General features: G+C 47.8%; 2 protein-coding genes across 3 annotated transcripts in view; both read right to left on the bottom strand.

Annotated features, from left to right (window-relative positions):
- The window catches only part of LOC131668764 (uncharacterized), a 28459-nt gene extending 7809 nt beyond the window's left edge, over positions 1-20650 (bottom strand). Inside the window, exon 1 of the mRNA XM_058943184.1 lies at positions 20386-20650. The gene's annotated coding sequence lies outside the window, so the exon portion shown is untranslated. The remainder of the gene's footprint in view (positions 1-20385) is intronic.
- Positions 20651-23112: 2462 nt separating this feature from the next.
- LOC131668723 (nose resistant to fluoxetine protein 6-like) overlaps positions 23113-26466 on the bottom strand; it is a 45064-nt gene continuing 41710 nt past the window's right edge. For both annotated transcript variants that reach the window (XM_058943117.1, XM_058943116.1), the window contains exons 10-13: positions 25873-26002; positions 24820-25137; positions 24001-24187; positions 23113-23926 (exon numbers count right to left, since the gene is read on the bottom strand). In XM_058943117.1, coding sequence (XP_058799100.1) covers positions 24059-24187; positions 24820-25137; positions 25873-26002 — 577 coding nt within the window. In that variant the 3' untranslated portion in view covers positions 23113-23926; positions 24001-24058. The remainder of the gene's footprint in view (positions 23927-24000; positions 24188-24819; positions 25138-25872; positions 26003-26466) is intronic.

Here is a 26466-nt window from a genome sequence, read left to right as displayed (position 1 = left end):
TCATCGGATTTTCGCGGAAGCACAGCCGACGTTGAGAGACAGCGGTAATCCGCGCCACGCAGCTGCTCTCGCACTCGCGCTTTGCGTCGAGTTTCCATAGGCCGCAACGCGCCGAAACGAGCCCTTCGCGCGCGTCGCACGGATACGCCTAGCGACGCAGTCGGCCGGTCGTTTGCTTTTCTCTCCGGAGTCCTCCAGCAGGGGCTACGTTACGTTGCCAAGTCGAATAATCCAACCGATCACGCAGCAAATGAATCTTATATGGCGCGCTCGCGCGTTCAAACCGCCGAGAATACGAGAAGCGTAGCGTGACGGATGGCCATCCGTCATCCGTCGAACGCGCGCGAATCCATATTGGAGAATTTTCGAGCGAGCACCGATGAGGCTGTTTGTTTATTTATTTCTTCCACCCCCCCCCCCCTCCGGCGAACGGAAGATAAAAGAGCGGCACGCGTTGCGACTGCTCAACTTTTTGCGCGAGCGGTGAAATTAATCCCGTCGTTTCGGCCCCTCGCCAACTTTGGCCGCGACGGAACTTTTTAAATTCGATCCGCCATACCGCTGGCGCGCGGCCACTAATTTCCTCCTAATTAATTTCGCTATGAGATATTTGCTTATTTCGCCGAGTATTAGATTTCCGTTGCTCGCGGCCGGTATTTTCTTTTCTTCGTAAAAAGTTCGCTCGGATACCTTTCTCTTTTTGGGCGGATAATCCTCTTAGTGAACGTTACTTTTGTCGACGCGAGATAGATGAACTGCACCAGAGAAATATTTCTGCGACATGCTGACGCGACCATGATAACGGAATCTCGCGTAAATCATGCGTGACGCGACGTAGAGTTTTCCTTTGAAAAATGAAACGAGATGGTTGTTACCGCGAACAATAGCTGATCAATTGGATGTTGCAGGATCAATGTAAAATTGAACGTTGAAAAAGAAGAAACGGAGACGAGCGAGGGGGGAATGCAGTGTCCATACTTGCCGAACTATAACTCCCCTGCGAACCTATTATAAATGCCTTTGAAATAGGCTGTCAAAGCAAATATCTAATTACTCGCAATTTGTCGCATAGCACAGGTCTGCTGTTCTAGTGAACGCGTCCTCTCACTCCCTCCCGGGTTTCCAGGCCAAATAATTTAGCTCGAAGCGAAATTGCAAGTCAAAGGCACAAAGCATCGATAATCGGTCTGTCAACTCGAGAGCAAATCACCATGCGCTGTACGTGCCGAACTTTTGGCATGTATAATTGAGCTGTGTACAACAGCTCAACTTTTTCACTCGATTTCACGTCATTGAATATTTCATGTCAATGGCTTTTATGCGGCGATAAATGCAAGCTCCGAAGCACTGAAAAGGGAAGCTAGGCAGTTTGCTCTCTCGGAAAAGTCTCTCTTGGGATTTTCATTTCGTGTGTCGCGCGCCACTTGAACGTTACGTTGCACGTAAGGGTGCATTTGGTTAAAATTCAAAAGTTGGCCGTCGTCGCGCACCGAAGAACATATGTCAAGGCTGTAACAAGTAGGTATATAGCGATATAGCGTGATTCGTAATTTTCCGCTCGTTTACGTTTACCTTTTTCCCCCGCGTACTAAGGATTCAACGAATGAAAAGGAGCATTCTCCTCTCCCCTGCAATTTGATAGGAACCTCGCGTTCTCGACGGGACAGTTATCGAATTAGCAGTCCATAGAATGTGGAGCGCGCGAACGTAATTGGTGGCGTAGGAAGAAACGAGCGGGGAAAGCTCGAGTCCAAGACGTTGCGAGCGATTGATAATCGAGCGAGTGCGCGTAAGCTGGCGGCGCGCGAGCGCAGACTGCGCGCAAATAATAAAGCACGATGAAACAATGATCGGCGCGCGCCATTTCTCGGCGATTAAACTTTATTACACAGCCGTCAGGCGCACGATCAGCCGCGCCTGTGTGAGCCTTCTATTATTATCCCCACTCTCCTCTCCTCTCCTCTCCTCTCCTCTCCTCTCCTCTCCTTTTTCCTCCGACGTACATACGTTTTCATTTGCGGCCGCGAGCTGCTGTTCCGTCCCTTTCCTCTCCCTCCGAGCCCCGTCGAGGTTCGATAACCACTGCACCGCGCCGGAGTCTATTGTTGCCGATCGCCGCCGAGCGCACTCTTTGACTTTGGTGCACGCGGCGACAAAGTGTCGAGCTTCATTCGCGCGCAACATTTCGTTCTCGCCCCGTGGACCGTGAGACCAGACGCGGGAGGATTCCTTTTGCCGAAAATTCCGAAAATTCCGAAATTTCCTCTCCACCCGCGACCGTTTGTAAAATGATTTCTACGACGCGCCTCAGCCCAAACCCCCGCGCGCAATTTTCAGACTCATTTGTCGACGCTTTGTTATCGAACACGGCCGGGGAACAATGATGCCTGCAGTAACGTAATTATCGAGAAGCCAATGTAGTTTCATTAAGCCGTTTCGTATCACGTCGGAAGCAGAGTTCGTTCGCCAATAACAATGCTCGTCGCGAAATCGATAGGTTCGATTGTCCGTTAATTGTTTATGTACCATCCAATTGTCCGGCACTCGAGCAAAAATGCATCTGCGTGCGCGCTGATTGGACGCCAAATAAAGAACAGCCTCATCGACGGAGCTCTCGTTGACCTTGCCCTTACGGCGTTTTCAACGAGGCCGGCGAACGGCGATAAAATCGGAGAGCTAAACGCAGCTAACTCGCAACTAACGTGTCCCGAAGCGAGAAAACTGCAGTTGTGGCCGATAACGAGGCGATCGACCGGTCGTAACAGTGGCATGTTTGCGCAGCCGTCAACCCTTTCTCTCTTCTCGAGGGAGGTGGTAGTGCAAGCTGCACACAGACGCGCACGCGTATATTCGGCGCACATAACCACAGGGCAATTTCGCACCGCAACCGCATCGGGCGACCTTATCGCTCCGACCGACGACTTTCTCTGTTTCTTTTCCGCCTGCCCCGAGCGGCCCGCGCAACAGTGAAAAAGTCTACGCCGGTGTCATCGTTACTTCGCACTCTCTCTCTCGAGGGCCAAAGTTTTATTGCGGGATAAGAATGCTCCTCGACGACACGAGTCTATTGATAAAGTTGGCGCGCGCCGGGCAAAGTGGCAATTGCGCCGAGGCCGAGAGCGAAATAATAAACGAACTTGCGCGTTTTCGTATATCGCGCGAGCTGTCGAAGCGCCGTCGATGGAGCAGGAGGAGGAAAAGTTTCTCGCGAGAGGAGTCTATTGTGCGCGTCGCTTCGATCAGCCACCACCGCCGTGGCAGCCGCCACCGCTGCTGCGCCACGTTTGCACGCGATTTTTTTTCCAAAGTGCTTTGGCGAAACTCTTGTGACCTGCTTCCTTTATGAAATTCAATTGCTCGTCGGCTCTTTTTCTTTTTTTCTTTCTTTTTTTCTATGACTTTCAATTACGCTAAGCAAATTTAAAATGGAATAAGAGAGGATATTTGAATGAGAACCAGTAGTGAAACTCGCTTCCTTTTTTATCCGCTTTAAAACGCCAATTCTTCGTTAATTAAATCTCCTCAAACTTTCCAAGTGGTCGAGTCTTAAAAACGCTCGAGTATCAAGCGGAAAATTGCAAGCTCCACGCCCGAATAAAGGATAGCCGATAAGCCGATTTGATATTTATTCCGAGTGGAAAGTCGTCGGTTAATAAATTTCATTCGTGCGAAAACTTGGGTGTAGTCTTGGCAACGGCAAGCAAAGTCGAAAGTTTGAGAGGGCAGTCAATTAAAGCGAGAGAGCGAAGCGCCAAAGTGGCGGCTTACAGCTGAAAATTAATTTTTCAAGTGCTCGCTCGCTCAGGGCTTCTCGAGTGCGCCGACGACAAGTTGTGCCCATTGTTATCCCGGCGCGATAAATCAGAGGAGCTGCGGAGAGGAGCTCGCCAACTTTGAAATCTTGCGCGCCTATGGAAAACAATTAAGGACCTCTGTCGGGAGCGTCGCCATAAAGCTCCGGATAGGATAACTCTTCTCGCGAGTGCGCGCGCGCGAGAGCCAATGGCGAATCGTGGCGATTTTATTACGACACTTTGTACGTAGCGTAGAGAAGTTGCCGCAGTATACGAGCGGATGAAACGAGTCACAATGCGCCATACACCTCTTACTTGCTCGAGTGCCCTCTCTATCTCTCTCTCTCTCTCTCTCTCTCTCGCTCTCTTATCCACTTTGCAGCTCATTTTTCCCCTCTTTTTTTCTCGCGCTCTATTTCCATCGCGCGATAAAAAGAGAACGACGCGGCCGAGATCCGCCGCCGCTGCAGACGGCAAACGTACGTGACCTGTACAATTGCATATACCTGAAAGAGCATTTTTGACGCAGACGCATATAGCGAGTTTGCTTGATCGAATGACACGACTCGACGACGACGCTGTACTTTGCTCGCTAGACGCAAGAGGCCGTAAATATATGTATTTCCCTGCTGATGTTGCGCGCTTCCGTGAGACGGAAAATTCATGCGATTTCTTTTCCTCAAATTACGTTTCCCGATCCATGTTCCAACGAATTTCCAAGGGCTTGCGGTTTTACGCTGTATGAAATTGGTTTCGCTGCTAAATGGAGGTAATTTAATTACCAGCTATTGGCAATCGAACGCAAATTTACCGTTATCGCTTGGGCTACCATTTATTCGATTTCGAACACGCGAACTCTACCTGACTTGTTCGACGTCGAATGCGCATGGCCCTCGATTATGTAACGTGATTTGGTAATACATTTGTGTAAATTTACTTATCTATGCGAGCATATTTTCATCCAATTCGCGAAAAAAAAAACATTCTTTTTCAAAATATTGCGCATTCGACTTGTCGTATTTTCTGTGGTACGCTAAATTTTCATAATTTTCCGTGAGTATTTTTGAATGCTATTGCAACTGTTACTATTGTCTATTTAAATATAAGAAAAGAATTTCACATAACGAAGAAAAAAAACCTAACTATTTCAACATTATTTTTAATCTTAAAATAAATTTATGCAACATTTGATTGATTTATTTTGTTGAAAAGTGAATAGGAAATGGAAAGAAAAGAAAAATGAAATACTGCAAAATCAAGCAAAGGTTTTATTTATTTTATCTGTACTATGATCGGCACACTCCAAAGCCACCAATACCACCCTTGCATCGTGGTGCATCGACACATTTACCATCACTCGTAATAATTTTGGGATACAAACAATCTTGGCGTTCTTCTGCTTGTACGACTGGCCAGTAAACTGACAGTCCCAAAAGTGTAACCAATAACAACCATTTGGTTATCCTTCCGTTACAAGAATATTCAAGTTTAGAATAATCGTAATTATAAGAGAATGTTATTGTTAGATATATAATTTTTTATTACTTACATAATGTCTTTAATCAATGGGATAGATTATATATACGAGTAGCCTGATAATTGCTCTCTAAGAGTACTGGAAATAGAGCTGCGTAAATTGGCTGAAGATCGTGTTATGTGTTATTCCATTTTTCAAGATCTACTTATATACCAGTCTAGTCCAAATGATTGCTTTCATTTCAATTCAAAGAAATATCGATATTCCAATACACAGATATACATTTGATAAGACAAGAATTTGGTGAATGATATTCATGAGTTACTAGCAATTTCAATGGTATTATACCCCCTATTATTAATTCAGTTTTTCTTTTATTTGGCTGAATTTTTTTTTTGTTACAGTTGTTAACTTTAATTTATACGTCATTAAATTCACTAATTTTTTGATTTTATCAATTCATTGTCTAATAATTATTGAAACAATCACATAATTAAATGGATTCATCATTTAACTATTAAATCGAAGAATATACATCAAATGATATTAAATGTTTATTTTTTTAATGAGTTTATGAAATAAAAATCGCATTGACATAAGAAAGATAACCACTCCCGTGTGAAAGCAATTTTCTAGTTTTTAACATTTTTATACTTTATCATTAAACAATAGAGTTCTAATTTGCCTTTTTTCAACTTTATTGTTAAAACATAAAGTCATCGTAAAAGTTGAGAATATATGGAAATGATATTTGGAAAATATTTATAAGAAGTAAGAGACATCTTTAAGATTGATTATCAAGGTTTATTCTAATTCGAAAACACCGGTATACGTAACAGCGCGTGTATGAACGTAGTTGAGAATTCTTTTATTGCCATTCTAGCCTATAGCTCTTTTAAATATAAAAATTTTAATAAAAATATTAAAAAGTTTGTTTAAAGTGACATTTAATTCGGAAGATCTGAACATTCAACAAACTTTGACCACTATGAAGAAAACTTTGATTCTTTATAAATTAGTGTCTATTGAAACACGTGGATGCTTAATTTGCTATAAGAACTAAGGCAACAAGTATATAAACAATCCTTTATGTAAACGCGGACGAGAGATAGGCAAAAAATATTAATCACGTAACATGACAATGCACATTGTTCAGTAATCAAAGAATTAAATTGTTAAGAAATTAACGCAATCTCAATCTTTGACTTCCCCTCCGTATCGAAAATATCACGACTAAATCGAAGATTGAAGCTTGCAAGCACATTTTCCAAGGAATGCAACGTTAAAATATAAGTTTCTCAAAACGCTGTATTCAATTGACCATCAACTGTTGTAATTGCATATTCCTGCGAGTTTGAAAGCTAAATAAAAAAAAGTAGATAAAATAAACTTATTGAAGATCACTGTGGTGGTAAAATACTACAAGGTTTAACTTTCAATAGAGCTGGTGATTTGTAAATTCAGTACATAAATATCTTTCTCATCTGACTAAGTCAATCTTCGTATCTCCAGGAAACAATGTATCTATTTTGAAAATTTACGTTGGAACGTATTCTCACAAGTTGACTTTATCGAACGTATAAACATTGAAAAATATTTGATTCTATAATAAGAAAGAATCAGTCTTACGGGTTTACAGATATTAAAAAATAGTTTCTATTTCATTGCATACTAAGTATTGTTAATTTAAAATAAATTAAGACTTTAGTTATAAACAAATATAAAGTTTGTGCAAAAGCGCCAAAGACTCGAATATCTTGAGCTTGAACTTTTATAATTAAAAGAAATAAAAAATGTAAATGATGCAGAACCGTCTTGTAGCGTATTTTTTATTGCTAGCTTGTACATTTGTATGCAAAGACCTTTCGAAACTCATTAAGGTTAGGAAAGGAATTTCCACACTCGCTCAGCGGAAATGAAATATATATTTTTTACAACAATCATTTTAAAACACGTTATTTGCAGACCAAGACGAATATGAAAGTATCTTTGAAATGTCAGAATAACGTTTTTATTGTAATAGACATACACATATGCAGTCGACGCGACGGTTGAGTAAATATGTACGGAGAGCGAAAGTCATATTATTATGACACTAGCAGTGACGAACGGAAATTTTATTTGGCATGGAAAAACCAGCTAGATCACGTAGACATAGAAACCCGAAGTTCCGTAGATAAGAACGAGGAAAGAAAACGTAAGGTCGAAATATTAGAGTTATCCCGAAAACAGCTCGCATAATGCGACGCGTTTCGCTCGTAAAGTTTATTTATCGAGCAGAGCGGCAATTAGGACGCTCCTCCTTGGGCTAATGCAACTGGAGCCAAATAAATCCGGGCCCGCGCAATTGGCTAATTGCGTCGTGACGTGGCATCGAGCACGAGAAAAGAAGGCCCCGGCAATAATCGCGACTGCACGAGCTTGCTATTGGCATCGTCTACACGCTCGAGCGGCGCCTGACGTGTATATTGTGCAGCTTTTGTGGCGTTTCTTCGCGGGTCATTCGTAACGGATTCCCTTGGCCGACCTCTCCGTGGCCACTTGGATAAGCTTTCGATTCAGTATCATACCCGAGCTGATCACACGACATCCTCTCCGCTCAGCCATTTCCAATGCTCGCGATCAAAGATTATTGCTTCGTCATTCCCGGTTTCAAAGACTGCCGTCAATTTTGTTTGTCTATGCTTCTTTGCTCTCTTTATTCCATTCACATCCATTTCCGCATTTCCGCAAATGAAAGACTCGACATCAATAACTTGGCGAACGTATTGCGATGCTTAGCTTCTTTTTCAAATAGACCGTTCGGACAACGTTCATCTTACGGTTATTCGTCAGTCAGCTTAAACATATACATTTTCGGTCGATCGAAAGAAAAAGATATTTCGCGAATCTCCGAGTAGCGCTCATCGAAACCTTCCTTTGCTAGGCAACTTGAAAAACTTTTTTTTTTCCGTAGTATGAGACACTCCTAATTGTAAGTAATTAGCATCCATTTGCATAAGGCAGCTTCTCAAAAGCATATTTTACAAAAGAGGAAGAGAGAGAGAGAGAGAGAGAGAAGGACTAGCCTTAATAGCACGAAGCTCCCTTCCAGCAAACACTCGAAAAACGAGAAGCCCGATAATTACACAAAGTTTATCAAACGAGCGTCCGCTTTCCCTTTTTCGCTTTATTAAAGGAAAAGCTGACTCTCAAATTCGTAGTATCTCGGAAATCCCACGTGCTTTGCTTCTTTTGCTCGCAGCGTTAATTTCTTACAGCGCTCCTTTTCTCTTCTAGGCGTGCGTCTTTTTTTCAACGGACGAGCCACCTTCGTCTCGCAAGCTTGAGTTATTATTACGGAGGGTAGCGGAATAATGCGCAAGGGAGAGAAGATACGGCTCGTAAATTCCCGCCGAAAGAACAGAGGGATATGCTCGCGTGATTTTTCTCGGCACGGGAGAGAAGCCGACGCGTCTGTGACGATGCGCCGTCACACGCTGAAATTTGGGAAATGGCAAGTGCGCGGTGTCTCTAATGCCAGCTGTGGCGTCTTTCGAGCCCGAAGAAAGACACGCGTGTACATTGTCTCTCACTCTCTCTCACTCTCTCATCGACGTGATAGATCGACGACAAATATATAACCTGTAGCGGCGGAAGTACTCCTTATTGTTTTGCCAGGCTTAACAAACGACGATAAATCGCTCGCTTGCGCGAAGACGACGAACGACAAGTAGTAGGATCTCACTGCACGCAAGGGACAATCGCGTTTGCACTCTGCGACTAATTAGGCCACGGCGATCCTTTTCTCCCCCCCCCCCCCCCTCCTTCTCGCTCGTTCACTCGAGGATTTACGACGGGACTTTTTACGCGAGTAAGAAAAGATGCGTTGCGCGCCAAACTGAATTATTGTGCATCGCCTAGAATGCTGTGCAAATTTACGCTGAAAACGGGAATTGTTAATCGAATCGATATCGTTCTCGCGTTGCCTGTACTCCATCGCACCGTACTGCAGGCGAATTTCCCCGGAGATTCGGCCTTCGCATTAGCCGAGTTTTTTGCAATCGGCGAGCGACGTCAGCGTCAATAATACCTTTTTTCCAACTCGTTTCCGAGCTGCTACTCTTTTTCTCTGTTTTTTTTTTTTTTTTTTTTTCTTTAATAGATACTGCACTTCTTCCACTGGCGCGATTCCGCAGTCGCAGGCGGCCGAATTTTCGGGTGATTTGCGAGCTGAATTTATCGTCTCGCCGGAGCTCGAGAATAGAAATGATTGTTGGAATAACAATGATGGTCGGTTTTCGGCGCGCCACAGCGTGTGTAGTATTTTCATGAAACGGACGCGCGAATGTATTTTGGGAAGAAATGTAAACACAGCGAGTGACAGATGTAGTTGATTAAGTGGCGTTGAGCGGCGGACTCGACTCGATACGGCGCTGCACTAATTTTAGGGCGTATAACGAAATTTCGGTGGCGGAGCAGCTCGACATTCCGAGAATAGTTAGTTGCAGAAAAAGCAAGCAATAGCAATTTAAACTTTGTAGCATTTCGAGCGAAAGCCATTATATCTTTCAGCTCATAGTTCTCCCAAACGGTCTTCATAACTTCGAAATAATACCGAGGCTATTATTTTTCCATTAATTCAAACGACTCGGGAAAGAAAAAGGAAGGAAATGGCTTTGCTTATGCAGTCGGAAAAGCTGGAGGAACCAGTGGCTGAAAAAGAGATTGCAACGAGCGAAGGTCCGTGAAATCGCGATGAAAAACCGCAGTGGCTTGTATTCGCTCTCGCTTTCAATTAGCTTCCCTCGCCCTACCCCTCACTCTCTCGCTCGCGCTTGGCATTTGAATAACAACAAGGCTGGCAAGATGGGAATGTCGGGATCCTTAATTAAAGCATCGTAGCTCATCAGTAGATTAAAAAGACTAGCGAGAGGGAGAGGCGGCAGTGCATGGATATGTTAACGACTCAGTGGCATGGAAAACACACATACAGCCATACTCGGCTGAGTTTGCAAAAGTACCGATGCCCTCGGCTGCCGTTGCTCGCGCCCGTAAGTATACGCGCTCCCGCGAGCTTCCACAAGTTGGCGAACGCGTTTGAGAAGACATCAAGCCCATTCGACGGAGAAGCTCGCTTGTGTCGTTTCAGCTTTGTGGCGCTTCAATGTGGCGATTTCATTTTCTTGTGCAAGCCCCGCGGGAAATGGCGGTGTTTACGAGATTCGCGTGACAGAGTGGGTATAATTAGCGCCCGGAGAAGAAAAGGAAGAGACAACGGTTCTTTTGCGAGCGACGATTAATCGCGTATTTCCGCAATGTTTCTGCCGTCGACCGACATATATATCGTTTGAAATTTCTCTCTGCCAGAAGAAATCGCTATATTGATCTTTGACTGGCGCTCGCTTGCTCTCTTGATATTACGCGCACGGCGCTTCGTATCAGAATTCTTTGACCTTTGTTGAATTTTCCATTTGAAAGGAAATTACTACTCGCGTAAACATGTCGCAATTGAAAATTTCCGAGGAATTGAAAGGCGCATCGCGCTTTCATGCATACGGCTAATCTTGGCTAAGCTCTTTTTTTCCCGCAGCTCGACGAGCTCGCTGGCGTCAATATTTCACAGCCAATTTCGCCAGCGCAGTTTCAATTCCCCCGGATATTACGTAGAGTGAGTTTCTTTCGCGCGTCGCGCGTTATCGGCGCAGCTTAGAATCTAGTTGGAGCTTTCGTCTGTTTACACTTTACGTTCGCCCGTATCAATATTTATAGCGTTAACGCGCCGACTCGACACTTACTCCCGTTGGAGGACAAAAAAAATCTGGATTCCGGATAGTCGCGAATAAATATTTATAAACGGCAGGTCGTTTTGCGCGATTAGCCTTGCAAATGTGCGTGTGTGTGCGTGCGCGTTGAAAAATCCAAGCCCAGCGATTTACGACGGCATTCCTGCATCCTAAAATTGCCTGGAGCCGCCGCCGCCGCCGCCACCACAAAGTGCCTACATCTCATATAACCCACTCTCGCGCGTATAAGGGATACGCGACTTCCGAGCCGCGCCACTCGACAAAAGCTCGCGCTTCCTGAATGTTTCAGCTCGGAAGAGTGTTCTCTGAAAACGCGACGAAGAAAACGGCCGACAGTCCTATCCGATAGCTTTTGTGTAATGGAACGCGTCACGCGCGTCCTGCGGCGTGGACACATGCATATACATGCGGATCGACAGCAGCGGCGAACGTCCGCATAGCCAACTGCATGTAGGTCGCCGCCGATAGACACGGTTATGCCGGAAGAAATAGGAAATGGAGAGATGCAGAGAGCGAGAGAGCGAGAGAGAGAGAGAGAGAGAGAGAGAGAGAGAGAGAGAGAGAGAGAGAAACGATGCGGAGTAACTCCGCCGCTTTCCTTGCCGCCTCTTACCTTTTCTGCTTTTATTACGTGAACTCGCTCGCATTAATGGTTTTTAATTGTGCCGTCGTGGTAACCGGCGATCGATTTCTCACATCGGTGTCGTTTTCTTGCTGTTTTTTTTCGTTTTTTCTCTCTTCTTTTGACTTTGGCATTAAGAGCTCGTGAAATCACTTCAGCGACTATAAGCAGCGATGAAAAGAAGGAAAAAACGTCAAAACCCGATGCCGTTCATTAGCTCGTTTTTTTTCTTTTTCTTTGTGAGTAACGAGTAAGAAAGTAATTGAATCACGCGCTGCTCTTGTTTATCGTTAAAATCTTCGTTAATGAACACTTCTTTCAAACATCTCGTAATTGCGGGTTTTTACCATGCACAATATAATTTACAGCAGTACGCCATGCGTTGTTCAATACAAGTGCGTGCCAAATAATTATGGAACTAACGATTAAATAATTTGCATAATTCGGTGAGTATGCCGCGAAATCACACGTAATTATCACCGAATCGCAATCGGAAAACAGCAGTTAAAGAAAGTAAGAGCAGAAATAATAAAAGTTGCGCGTTTGTACCGTAATACGGATTATATAGTAGATAATTGCAACATTTGAGAGAAAAAATACAAGAGAAGGAAAATTGAATGACCCTCGAACACGGCGAGTAAAAGAGAAGGAGGAGGAGGAGAATAAAAGGAAGAAGCAGCAATCGTGAGTCAGTCCGTCTGTTATTCGCTTCGTGCAGCGTCGCTGCTATCTGTACTTATTTATCTGGTCGGCGTCGGAATTGTCACGTTCCTCGTAGTCGAGCTGCAACGATGTTTCTCGCGCAGCGAAAGCTCGCGAGCTTTGCCGTCGACAAAGCTGTCTCTCTCGACCGCAATTGATAATTTTCAATGGCGGCAGTCTACACTTAAAGCTTCGCGTCGAGGAGCTTGCAATTTATGGGCTTTGCGAGTACTGCGAAATTAAATGAGAATCTCTCTGCCGGTGAGGCACTCGCTGTCCTTCGGCTTGATTTAATTGAAAACACGCCGTCTCGGAAGCCTGTTAGTCCGCTGAAAGAGCCAGACGTCGGTGCTGCGCCAACAGTTATAGGTGCCGTCTTACAGCGTTTAGCCGCGGTTCGCTTCAAGATTTTCGCAGCTGAAAGTTGATTTGCCCAGCGGCCCGCGATGAATGAACTCTCCGCGAGGCGGCACAGACTCGATTAAATTGCTGCGATCGTCGGCCTGCCTTTCACCGCGCCTTTGCGAGACGGGCGCCTTGCGCGCGACGACGACGGATAATATGAAGACGTCTACGTGCCTGCTTTGCCAGCCAAATGAGGAGGGCTGCTCGGTGCGGCGCGGCGCGCAATATCAAATGCTGCCCTGTGTTCTTACGTATACCGGAGTTCCAATTGGCAGGCTGTCGGCGCGCGACGAGCTACGGCGACGGGGCTATTTCACTCGTCGAATTTCTCTGGCCGTCGGTCGCAGCACCACCTCGGCAGCACAGCCCGGTTCGATATCCGGGAACGAAGCACGTTTCGAGCGACGGGACGAGGCACCAAAAGAAAGAGCGAAATAATAGGCACCCTCCGAGGCGACTGTTGGAATACGCGCGGCGAAAGATGACGTCCCGAAGGATACGCGCAATCTCGCTCCGTCTGCGCGCGTGCGAGGACAAAAATAGAGCCTCGCCAGGCGGCTGATATGCAGCGCTGCGATTATATCGGGGGAGGGCAAATACTCATCCATCATGAAATTCCATCCGCGCGGAGGGAGGAAATGGAGCCGGTGGAGAATTACATCGGCAATTAATTTAAGCCCATCCATCAAGCTGATGAAGATTTTTCTTGGGCTTCGCTCCTCGCCGCGCAAAGCTGTGATTCGTTTTTCGTCTGTCACTCGTGTTACGGCCGCGTGCAATGGCATCTCTCCCTCTCGGCCTCCCTGCCACGGTGTATCGATTATCCGAGCTCAAGAACGAGGCCGAAATATTTGCCCGCCTCCGCGAAACGTATCCGTACGCGCTGCCGGCTGCTGCTCTCGCGGCGCACGAAAACTTGCCTTCGACGATCCACGTGCGCGAGAAAAAAAAGTGCCCGTATGAATCCCGATGCGGACGTATTCGCTGGCTTTTTCCGCTGAAACTGTGTCGCGCACCAGTCATTTCTTATTCAATGGAGCACAACCGCAAGGCGGACTGTTTTCCACCCGTCGATTTGCCAATCAAGCAAATCGTAGCGACCTTTCTTTTCAATGTCAACGAGGGCGCGCGCACAACACAACGGATGTCGGCATGTCGGCCACGCACTGCCGATCGCCGATCGATTGCCCTCGCTCCCACGCACGAGATTAGCGTCACGGCGATCGTCAATAATCGAGGTTCGTCGAGCGCGCAGCAATCTGCATGCCGATGCAAACGGAGCACGATCCCATTGATATTTCCGATCGTCGGCCACTATCCGGGCACAACTCGCGCTCGCCGCCTCGGTAGCGGCTCGAGGGCTTCGCGCGCACTCCCGCGTCCCGTTGAAGTACGCGCGACGCCACGATTTGCTCCGGCAGAAGTGCGCGTCGCGCGCCACTTGAACTCTCGACCAAGAAAGTTCGTTATCCCGCGCCCGATGAAATTACATGTAATAGCGCCGCGCGGCCACGAGCTTTTTTAATTGCGACGACATTTTTTTTCATCGCGCGGGAATGAGGTCGCAGACTTCGTGACTTGATATTTCTTGGAATAAACAGAGGAGAAGCCGTTATCTCTCCGTAAATATTTAGCTTGCGAAGAATCTGAATATAAAAAGCCTTTTAGCATAGCTGGAAGGATGCACGTTGCGCGGCGGCAGCAGCTGCACCGGTAGCCCTTGGGATAAGGCAGGAAGAGAGAGAAAATGAGAAAATGGGCCAATAAGTGTTCTTGGGGTAACCGCGAGAGAAGAGGGATATCTATAAGAAATCTGAAATTGAACCTGAATCAATTAGGTTGAGAGCGAGAGAGAGAGGAGACTCTCATCTTTAACAAGGATACCGGGCATTAATCTTACTCGAGAGGACGCGAGCGAGCGAGGACACGCGAACGATAGCACACGTATTTATCGGTTCGAGTGCAGAGGAGAGGCGATTTCCACGTGAAAGCAAACCGATCTTGATTTCCCGCACAAATGTCAGCGCGTTTTTTTGTTTTTTTTGTTTCTAAGTACTGCCCGTCTGCCGAAGGTCAAGATTTACATCTTCCACGGAATGGCCGTGCCGGAGATCCTCTCACAGCGACAAATATTTCCTGATGTGAGGCCTTTCATGCAAGTAAAATACAGCGCGCAAAAGTCAGTAGCGCTTCCGAAAATCTAAATAGACAGCGGGCGACGCGATATTTTTCGTTGAAAGGAGAGCACGCGAAAAAAAAATTCTCGGGTGGAGAGTTCGGGATTAACCTGCACGGTACATGCATCGATCGCGCACGCGAGAGAGAGAGAGACAGATGAAAATGTTTCGAAACTAAAGCTCAACGTGGGTCGCGTGGCCTGTTGAAATAATAAAAAAATTCATCAATAAATCTCGATATAGCATCCGATATCTATTCTAACTAGGCAATTTCGTAAAAGTTTATTTTTTTCATACGTCTGCAAGCGCCGTTAATTACCAAGAGAACGAGAATACAAAGAAACGTCCAAGATATTTATGCCTCGTCAGCGAGTTTAATATAATCATCGCTCCGAGACGAGTTATTTTAATGAGATTCATCCGTCGTCTCGTCCTTCGTCAGGATAGCGTTGCCGCGGTTTCCTCTCTCCCTCTCTCTTCCCCATTTTTGTCCCGACAAAAGTCGGAGGCACAAAAGTGACACCAAGCTACGGCGATGCGCGCGTTGCAAGCCGAGATCGACTTCATTAGTCGCGACGACAATGTAGCGCCAACCAGTTACCTTTTCGATAAAAAAGCAACGCTTCGCGATATCCCAGCGAGAGACAACGAAAGAGAGGAGGGGGCATAGTTTTGGTAGCAGCTGATACACTGCGGAACCCATTGAGAGCTTGTATGCAGCAATTTCAATTAGCTTCGTCGTCTCCCACTCGATTTTTCGCGATAACAAAACAAACTCGCGAAATATAAGAATAACACTGGAAACCATGTCCTAATAAGGATTGTGTCTCTGTTCTTTCGTTTGGAGTGCAACGATAACAATAGAGAGAGAGAGAGAGAAATATCGATTTTGCCTCGCACTTCTCGGCTCGAGGGACTAATTGATCCGGCAATCTTTAATGGGCACTCGCACGCATTTGAATTTGAACATTTAATTGCGCCATAATGCGACTGAATTCGCCTCGTCCCAAGCTACGCCAAGATGCAGTCAACCGAATTGGATTAACTCGCGAGCTCCAGCGAATAATGTAATTTACCCAGCTGTCCTGGACGGTCTCTGTTTCTTCTCTTCTCTCGTTTGACAACGAAAGAAAACAAGCGACGTTTTTGGGTCCATTTTTTTCGAGTCAATGCTCACTTTCGCCGAATCCACGAACAAGATCTCAGCCTCTCAAACGCTGTGTGTTTTCACTTTGGCACTCCATTAATGCTCAGCTCACTGTAGAGTCGCGTTTGCGGAATTACGTAGACGATGGAAATTGGACTGGTCGCTATTAACGAAGGCCACGCGAAAGATGCTTCAATTGTCTCGGCTTGTAATCGTAAACGAGCCTCCGCGAATGAAATGAGATTGGTCGGTTATTAATTTGGCTTCCCGTCGCGTGGGCCACTGATATCTGTCCGAGCGTCGCAAATAGCAGATCATATCGAATAGCGGGCCGAGGTACGAGCGCTCGTAAAAAAAGCAAACGTGTCCGCGAAGAAAGTCTGACCGGTGCCACGGTAACTCTTGCTATCGCTGTTTTCAAGTTTTATCTCGCTCAAGCCCGAGATCGCACATCTGCTCGAAGATGAATTTTTCCGGGCGCTTAACCCCGCATCCCAATCAATCAGGTGCTCGAGCGCGGCGTGGTCGTTTGGCGGATGTACACGAGTGAGCAAATAACGAACGAGGCCATTTGCGAAGTCGACTCCCTCCTCGAAGAAAAAAACAACAACGACGGCGGCGGCAGCAGCAGCAGCAGCAGCAGCAGCAGCGGCAACAACAACGTCGACGACGACGACGACTATTTTTCATCGGTTGCGTGGGCGCAGGCGAAAGAGCCAATATAAATCGGAGCTACGAGTGCGGAAAAGCCAGGCAGCTGATAAAGAGCCCACAGTGCGCCTATAGTGGTGCGACCGTGTGCCTTCCTACTAAGTAGCTCGCGCCTGTGCGATGCGCCTCGCCCTCCTCGCCAAGGACGCAACGTCAGCCCTTTACGCGCCGAAGTACAAATGGGTAAACCCAGTAGCGTATTCCTCGATAGCGTAACGAGCTGTTTTTCTCACTGCCGACGGCGACACCGAAAAAAACTGCCTCGACCGCGCGCGCGCTCGTGCTTTTCAATTCAAGCATCGCCACCTACTCTGCGAATTATTACGACGCGCTTGCGGGCTCGCGAGACTGAATTACGTATGCCGCTTCAACCGTGTGTGTGTGGCTCCCCCCCCCCCCCCCCCCCATGGCGGACTCGTTATTTTTCACGCTAAACGCGAATCGCCTGTATAATTGACTTACTCTCGGGATTGTTAATCGAGTTTCGTGCAAATTAATTTTGGAACGCGCCGAGAACGAGTTCGAGCTGGGATTTTACGACTGCTGCTGTGGACGCGCGTACTCGGAATTGATTATTAGATAACTTTGGACCGATGACGGCGACACGAGTACTCGAAATTCACGTGATGTGGCAACGAGCACCGCAAAAACTTTTAGGGCCTCGACGTCGTGCATCGCTCTATCAACTGTATGAATTTTTCAATGAATCTCCTGAAGTTTTAACGCCTGGTTCACGTCGATTACGCAGACACTTATTGACTTATCGTCGTAGCCAGCGGCAGCACAATAAGTTCCGAATAATCCAACTGCAGCATAAAGTGCATATCGTAACAATTAGATGCGTTCCGTGTGGAGAATGCGCAGGCAAACGTTGCGTGCTAAAAGTCAAACGAGCAAACTTGGCAGCCACCGTGGACTGCCAAGTTTTCGCGCCAACATTTTCGGCATTAACTGCAATCGCAATTATTTAGCCAAAACATTTACGTGCGTCGTCCCTTCCCTCCGAGTTTCGACAAAGTTTTAATGGGGAACTCGAGGGTAAAATAGAATCAATCCGTGGCAGCCGTAACTCGGTGCAAAGGTAAACTCAATAAGCCGAGCACTGATCGGTTCGTTAAAAACTAACGGTCGACCTGCCGCAGCGCGCCTTATACGTATACGTATGGAAATTCTGATATAGCTGGCCGAAAATTGAATAAGCCTCGCTGGGCTGCCCTGATTTTCGCGCAGATGCATCATTGGCAGTCGGGAGGAGAAGTTGCGCCCAGCCCAGCCAGTTTCCAGGTTCATTTGTAGTCGGCCCGGCTAATAACGCGGGTGGTTCGGCACCTAACTTTCAAAGTTGCCAGCCGCGAATAGCCTTGTTTACTTTTTACGGACCCACTGTATTTTCGGCGGATCTTCGTATAACTCATTCGCGCGCGCCGCGACGACGCCACGCGCCCGAAACCGAAACAAACTTGCAAGCGAACCGAGAAGCTCGCTCGCAATTGGAATTCGTGCACTTATCGAAAAGTTGAAGCGTTCACGGGCAAAATAGCCAAGATCGCGCGACGAAACGCGGCAAGGTTTATTTTGCAAGTCTCGTTAGTGCGAGTCTCGTTGTTCCGGGCCGTCGATGGATTTTGCACGCTAACGAGAGTTTCGGCCGTTAACTTTGGTCCGCGTGTGGGTTTCTCCACGAGGCGGGGCTAAATTTCGAGAGAGAGAGAGAGAGAGAGAGAGCGAACTTAATATTCATGCCTCGCCTGCGAAAAAGGACGCTTCACTGGACGCTTATCTGCGCGCGCGACCACCTGTAATATTTATCGCGAGCCGCCGGCGAGCGGAATAACGCGCGCCTTAACAGTCGAGTAATTCGATTGGCACAGCGCCGCCCGGCGTTAACGTTCACGGCCACCGCGATTAAAGTTCGAATCAGGCCGAATTTCGGCTCGGAATGGTTCGCGCTCCGGTCGACGCCAAGTTATCGCGTGACGAGAATACAGGAGAGCTACTGCCGCGATTTGGCTTTAGCAGCAGACAGAGGGAGAGTCGAAAATAAGTTGGAGGAGCCCACCAGTTCTCTCTCTTACGGTTCGGCTCGCCACGGGAAGCCCACTATCAGGGCTATCGTGCGATCCGCTGCTTTCCGGATATTGCTTGCTCTCTTTCCCTACGCGCATCTTACTTTTGGACTGGCCTCCGCGTTATCGCATCTATCGTCCGTCGATAATGCCCTACTAGATTTGTCGCGAGCGCTTCTGCTTCGTACTCGACTCTTTTTCCTCGAGTAGCCGACTTTCGACGCAACTTTTATATAGAACTCGGCAAACTTGAGGCAGAATTGTCCAAGTTCTGCATCGGAAATACTTGAAACGGCGAATGCTTTCCATTGCAGTTCCAAGTGTATACACTCGAAGGCTCCATTGAAAATTGCGAAAATGCGAGTTCGTTCAATTGGTAAATAGCCGCACAATTAGGATAATTAAGCCGAGTTTTATCGATTATAATTACAAGAGCTCGCTACTCAATCTGGCCGTGGAGCGCGCTCACTCGACGATCCACTTATAACGCGTGCAGCCCTGAAACTGTATATCCGACGGAGTGATAACTATTGTAAATCACGTTTCCAATGAAGTGCGAAAGGGGATTCTCTCCTTGCCGCGCAGCCAGCCAGCCAGCCAAAATGAAAAGATTGCGTGTATGGCCACCGCGAAAGCGGCATAAAACAGGTCTCGCGTTCGAAATGACGTTCCCTTGCACGCGAGATATTTCCCCAGCGAAAACCGCATGCAACAGTAAACATCCGCCAGTCTGTGGTCGTCGTCGTCGCGAATACAGTGCCAAGTATCATGCGAAGATTACTTCGTACCACCGTGGTTGTTTGCTCGGAGCGCTCCATTAAAAAGGAAAAAAAAAATAAATAAATAAATAAAGGGAGCGCCGTGGCGGCGCGTTCGCTGAATTCGAATTCGTTTTTATTCCTTAATTACCGCGCGCGAAAAACAAAAGGAAAACGGGCAGTGACGGGTGGCCGGGTGGCCGGGTGGCCGGGTGGCCGGGTGGCCGGGTGGGGGAGGCGCGCGCGAGCTGCATTCGCGGAAACAAAACAGCTCGCGCGAAGCGCGAATGGCACGCGTCGCCGCGCGGCTTTTAAAGCTTCGGCTGATCTAATTAACGGAGCTAACGAACGATTCTGCAATCTTGTCCACGTTTGGCGCGTCAGCCGCGACACTGTTTTGCCCTCCGCTTCGAGGAGGCGACTCGGGCCTTCTGCCCATTAAGCCGCGCAACGGCTATTGTTCGTCGGCTAGAAATCACAAGATTACGTGAGAGCTTGCGAGCACAAAAGGGACGGCGAGCAGCAGTCTGCCGGGCGCTCGAATGGAATGGGATTTACCGCGAGCAGGGCTGATCGAGGGCCGCGGCGGGAGGAGGGGGTTCGGCAAGCTTGCACGCCCGTCTCACGGCACATGCAACTTTCGCGCTCTATTAATAGCCTCGCGGACCTGCCGTCACGTGCACGAACCACGTGGCACGATGCGTACAGATATACATAATCCTTGCAACGTCAAACATTACCTCTTTCGGGCTTCGCTTTTCGTTTTATTTATCGTTTTTTTCCTTATTCCCGGCGCTTCGTCATATTTCTCTTGGCTTGGTCGACGGCTACTCTCTTCTTGCCCGCGCGCACTCCGCGCTCGTGAAATCCCCTTTTCGGACGTCCCCGTCACAGTGCGTGCATACTCGGCGGTAAACTTTTCCCACTGCGTGCGCCGCGTTTCCCTCTCTCGTTGTATCGCGTGCGTTCGGTCTCGCGTTGACGAAAGGCACGTGCGCGTGTGGCGGTGGCGCTCGGCCGACTGCCAGACATCATCGGAGAGAAGCAGTAGACCACGCGAATTCGCCGGCGCCTAAAGATCCTCGCGGGCATGCGCGTGTGCCTTTACAGGTGTGCGTGTACCCGTCTATGTAGACGAGTTTGCGCGATGTCGAAAGTAAACACCTAATGTTCAATTTTTCTCTCTGCCTCTTCCTGCTCGGCGCGGCATGCTTGCGCTAGCAATGAATTTATTTTACGCGAAAGTTGCGCGCCTATCCAGCTGCATCCTCGGCTTTTGTATCGATTGTTTCGCGCAAACATTTGACTAGCGGTTATTATGTTTAGCGTAAGCATAATAACCGCAAGTTAAATATTTGCGTGCGCAATAGGGCGAAACGGGTCAGTGGGCTTTGGCGAGAGATTATGTACGAGCGCAATACGTACGCATAGATAAAATTCAATTTATTCGAATGTCACAACGGCACGAGCCGCTGTTACTAAACGACACGCGGTCACAGACGGAAAATTAGTAGGCCTTGCAAAACGTAGGTTCGAAGGGCATTTGTCGCGCTTTAACAACAGGGAACATGCATGTTAGTTGGACGTTAAGTACAACGCGGGAAGGAGCAAGCTGACGTGCACACTTGATCCCTAGACATTCGCTCGAGTAGATCTTCTCCCCTCCCCCCTGCTTCTTTTACGTCCTCTTCCTGTTTGCATGGGGCGAAGCTTGGAAGGTTTATACATTCTGCAGTCCGGATGCCAAGCACGACTGATCGCCGACCGACTTTTATATAGGCTGCTCAGCTGACTTTTCCGGCTCCTTATCTGCCTCGATTTTATCGGATATTGAAAAATCACTGGCTTCCATCTCGCTCGGGATTCAAGAGTCTCTCTCTCTCTCTCTCTCTCTCTCTCTCTCTCTCTCTATCTACCTCCTAATCCTACTTTTTCCGCGACATAACAAGGCGAGAAGAGAGGACAAGTGTATTCTCGAGTTAAAGCTGCTCGTTATAACTTGACCGATCGCAGGCGGGCAACCACCACTCGAGCTCTATTTTTTCCTTGATCGACCTCTTTCGGCAGCGCCCTCGCGCACAGCCACCACCTCTGATTGACCAACGGTGTATTCGCGCTCTCTGTCTCGCGTTGCTCGATTAATTGGCTAATTGCCGGTGCGAGCAACGGCCAAGGGATTTCACAGGCGGAGACGAGATGATCGCGACGATATCCCTGGCCGAGTCAAAGCGCAACGAAGGCTCCGAGGGTGAGGCTTTTGTTCGCGGAGACTGCGCGCGAGCCGGCATTGCCCACTAGACTGGGATAAAGCCTCGCCCAGGCACAGAACGAGAGAGAGGGAGCAGATTAAAAAGTTTCGCACTGCTGCACCGCCCGCTGTATATATACGCTCCGTCTGTCTTGCTTTCTTTCTTCGCCGAGCGCTAGCGAGGCAGGCTTCTTCTCGCTCTTCGCGGCTGCACTTTACTTTGCAGATAAAAACTTTCCTCTTACTTGACCTTCGTCAAATTTGCGATTCAGTCGCTGCGAGCACGCTACCTTTCGCCGCTACACGCTAGAGAGGAAAAAAAAACAGCAACCTATATTGATTACTTAGAGGCGCACAAACACTCGGACTAACCGACTCTCTCTCTGTCGATGAAATTAAGCCAAAAAAACACGTACATATTGCGCGTGGAACAAGTGGTACAACTATCCCCGATAAAACAAAAAAGAAAAGAAAAACAAAAAAACAGAGAGGCACGGAAGGATACGTGGTTTTGCATGTACTCCGTGTGGGCGTCACATGATTTATGCGCGCGAGCGGAAGAGGAGAGCATAAAAGCTCCACTGCCGAATCAACAATCAAGGCGAAGGCGAGCACCGTGTCAATAAATTTTGCAGGGCGCCACGGGACACACACGCGTGCGCGCCCGTACTTCTTCTGCTTTCGGCCGGCCGGCGATATTTTATGCATGCACATCCTCCCGTAATGCGCTCCTTGAACTCGCTTCTAGGCGTTCTCTTTCAGATACGACGACTCTTCGGTCGTAGGCAAACTTCATCAACTTTTGAAAGTCGACCGAGTCTTCTTGTGTAATGAGATATCGGGGGAATTGAAGAGTATGACGTCTATCTTTTTTCCGCCAGCTAGACATATTTTTCATTTGAGTATTTGACGTGGAAAGAAAAACTTGCACAAGTCGACATTTCTCGTTTGCAGTAGCGCATATATTACGCAACAAGCGAAAGTTATCGGTGATTTATCGAATCGATTCGCGTCAGAGATTCGGATGGATCGAGGTTTTTTATTTGAGCAATGAAAACCAGCCGGATTGCCAATCAAAAATCTTCTTTTTATTTGTGTTTTGAGTGCGACCGAGGCTCTATTGGAAAACTTGATTGTAACGTTTGAAAATAAAAAAGAAAAAGCCAATCGAATGATGGTTTCATTTTACTCGGCTATCCGGGGATTCCGGAGAAATACGAGTTAATAGATACGCGTTCGATTGGTTATTTTAGGTCCCTCGTGCACAAAAAAAGAGAGACGAGGCATTTTTTTGCAGACTCATGTTATTCCATCGCTGTACAAAAGCCCGGGATAATTGAGATTGAACGACTTTCGATGACTGCTCCAATTTGTAAAATGAACAATCGAGCGAGTCTATAAAAGCACGCACATACGAACAAGTACGTATCAACTATGTGATTATATGATACAACTCAACGGTAAAGACTTAAATTGGTAAAAAAAAAGAAACGTGTTATATCTACAGGCGTAAAGTATACGGTAACAAAACAGTGTTATGACTATATCGTACAATAATATTAGAAGAAAGCTTGGACAAATATTTTAATAAACGTAAGATTTATCGCAAAGTATGCGTTTCGCGCACTCTTCTGTATCGGTGACTCGTTGGAAACGATACTTTCATTTCCGGAACAACTAGTACGGGTCGAGCTGGCGCTCAATTGTCAGCAGGCCATAACGGCTCGCGACGTAGGCGTGCACTCGGACGATATTACAAAAAAGGAAATAAAAAAGGCGCACTGAAAAATTGTTTGCACTAGGATTTTCTCTGGCACGAAATCTCTTTTCACGGGTAACGCGGGTAACCACGTTTGCAGGTGTGCGGCGAACAAAGCGAGTTATTTATCTGAACATAACAGAGTATCCGTCGCACGCTTTCGTTGGCGCTCGCGTTCTCTCGATCCATCACACCGTGGAGACTGCGTTGAGCGAAACACGACGGATCGTCGCGCTTGTCCCTCGGTGGTGTAATGAAGCGCGCCGCGCTTTATCTGCAAGGGAAAAGAAAATTAAAAAAGTTTCGCCGAGGGAAAGAAAGAGGAGCAGCAACAAGCAAGACACTCACGAGACGTCGTCGGCTGCTCCGCCTGGCAAATGCTCGCAAAGAGAGACGCCGAGGGTTTTTACCTCGTCCGCCGCTTCTTCGGGGACAGCGCTAATTTCAACAGATTGACTATCGGCGCCTCGAACGACAGCGAGATGCAGAAGGCCATGAGGTACGAGGTGCAGAAGTTGCCGAAGTACACGATCATCTGGCAATGAAAAACAAATGGAGCTTGCTTTATGAGCGGCTGAATTCAAACTATCGCTTTATGGCTTTCTAACTTCTAACTCGAGACTGGATTGTTCTTTGTTGAAAATCTGCCAAAGCTACAGATATTCTTGCATTCGTTTTAATAAATTCGTCGGCTTGTAAACGCGTCGAATAAACGCCATTACTTTCTTGACGAATTGCTCTGCCCGACAAATTAACGGTTAACGGGGATCCAAAGGGCGCGAGGCGAGAACAGAGCTCAAAATTTACTACTTCATAGCTTACGGCCAAGACACGTGCAATCTATCAGGCGCCAAAGAGGGAGCGAGAAACTATGGTTCAGCGTGATGAATCGTATTTTGAGAACAGTGGGAAAAAGTAGGGAGAGGAAAATTTAGACAAGCGCGTGAACGTCTATTTATTTCAACTGTGCAATGGGGACTCGAGTCATTGTACCGTCAGATGGATAAGAAAGACCCACAAAGCAAAAAAAAACATTAATTACTTGTCGGCCGTCGATGGCTCCATAAGTCGTAGGTAGGAGCCATCGACGAACCGGGTGACGCATCCGTCATTTGGTCGTGCGCAAGCTAGCTGTAAAGAAGTGTCTCGAGGTAGGCGTGAACTCACGACAAGGCCGTTGTGCAGATGAAGCGGTCCGTCCATCTGGGTGGAGGTGAACATCATGATCATGGGGTGAACGAGGTAGGCGCAGTAGGTGAGCCTCGACAGGGGGTAGATTAACCTCAGCGAGAGCAGCCTGTCAATGAGCGGCGCCGCGCCGGTGCAGCACTGCACCACGATGAAGCTCACCGCGACGGCCCACGCGGTGTGACCCAGACTCGCGTACAGCGAGCTCGTCGTCACGCTCAGATTCTCCGGGTAGAGCCCGTACACCAGCGAGCACATGGTCAGCGAGGAGCCGATCCAGCCTGCCACTCGCAGCAGCTGCGCGTCGCCGCAGAGTCACCCACAACGGACGACGCCTTGGTTATAGTCGCCGGACCAGCTCGTTATACCTCGCTCGCGCGCAATCCCCCGTCTCCTCGGATTCGTCGTACTCCGCCTTTTTCATCCTTGCAAATTTTTACGACGCGCGCGCGCAGCCAAGTTATTGAACTCTCAATGACGCGCGTGATGCCATTACCGTTTCAACAGACTACTTTTACCGCGCCGAGGCGTTTTACGCGGGTAATATAATGGAATTTAGCTTTCTTGGCATTTTTTTTCTCTTCCCTCGCCAAAGTCCGACCGAAGGTCAAACTTACGTTTTCTTGCAGCGCACGAGTAATAAGCGCTTTTACGACATCGAGGGGTTCATCAACATTGCGCTCGGAGGGCATGTCAAGTCTTGTTGCTCGTAGCCCGTAAAAATCAATCGCAAAAACCGATTCATTAAGCGCCAATGCATCGGCGCGAGCGCGATATCGCTCTGACCGAATAACGAGCTCGCGGGCAGGCGCGAGTCGGAGGCGCGTCCGCGAGTGCCATTAGCATTCGTCGATGCGACTCGAAATCGCGCGAGTGCTTTACGAGAAGGAGCGGGTTGTGTGCGCGCGGCGGGGGGGGGGGGGCAGCGGCGACTATGGAATTATGCGCGGCGAGCGAGGGTGCGGCACGTGTAATTCCGTCGGCGCGCGGCGGATGGAAATCGACGTTCGATCGATCGCCAGGGCCACTTACCAAAGGGATCTTTATGCTGCAGTTGGTTTTGAACAGGAGATAGCCGGTCATCGTGCCGATGAAATACGGCCCGGCCCTGAGCCACGGCTTGTCGTACAGCTCGTCGAACAGTGCGAAGGGCTCTTGAATCCTGTCGGCATCAACGCAGACGTTAGGCGAATAAACTCCCTCCCCCTCTTATCTTCTTGACGACCAGCCGACGCCTCGTTCGTTTCATTCATCCGCCTAACAGAATTCGGCCGACGCGCGCCCAGACGTATTTCCGCTGTACGGAGCCGATTCTTTCGCGACTCGGACAGGAGGAGAGAGGACTGCCTGGGACTGACGCGAGTTTGACGGATGAATCCTTTATCGAACGTCCGGACGAGGCTCTCGTCGAATCGAACAAATAGACAACCGCTCTCGATCCAGCCGCACGGCACGATCAACCAAACGACGTTGATGCGCGATGGCATCACGAAAAATCGACCAACTTGATCAAGTTTCACGAGTCGCTGCAGCATCGTCGATTTGCTGCGCTCCGCGCAAAAACGAGGAACGAAGAGGCGCTGCAGTTTTACGATTAATAAAGCTCGAGATGGGAAGAATAACGCT

Source organism: Phymastichus coffea, unplaced genomic scaffold, assembly GCF_024137745.1.
Source record: "Phymastichus coffea isolate CEN01 unplaced genomic scaffold, Cenicafe_Pcof_1.1 PCOF00083, whole genome shotgun sequence".
NCBI lineage: Eukaryota > Metazoa > Arthropoda > Insecta > Hymenoptera > Eulophidae > Phymastichus > Phymastichus coffea.
Note: the sequence above shows the minus strand (reverse complement) of the source record. Positions and strands in the feature narration are given on the sequence as shown.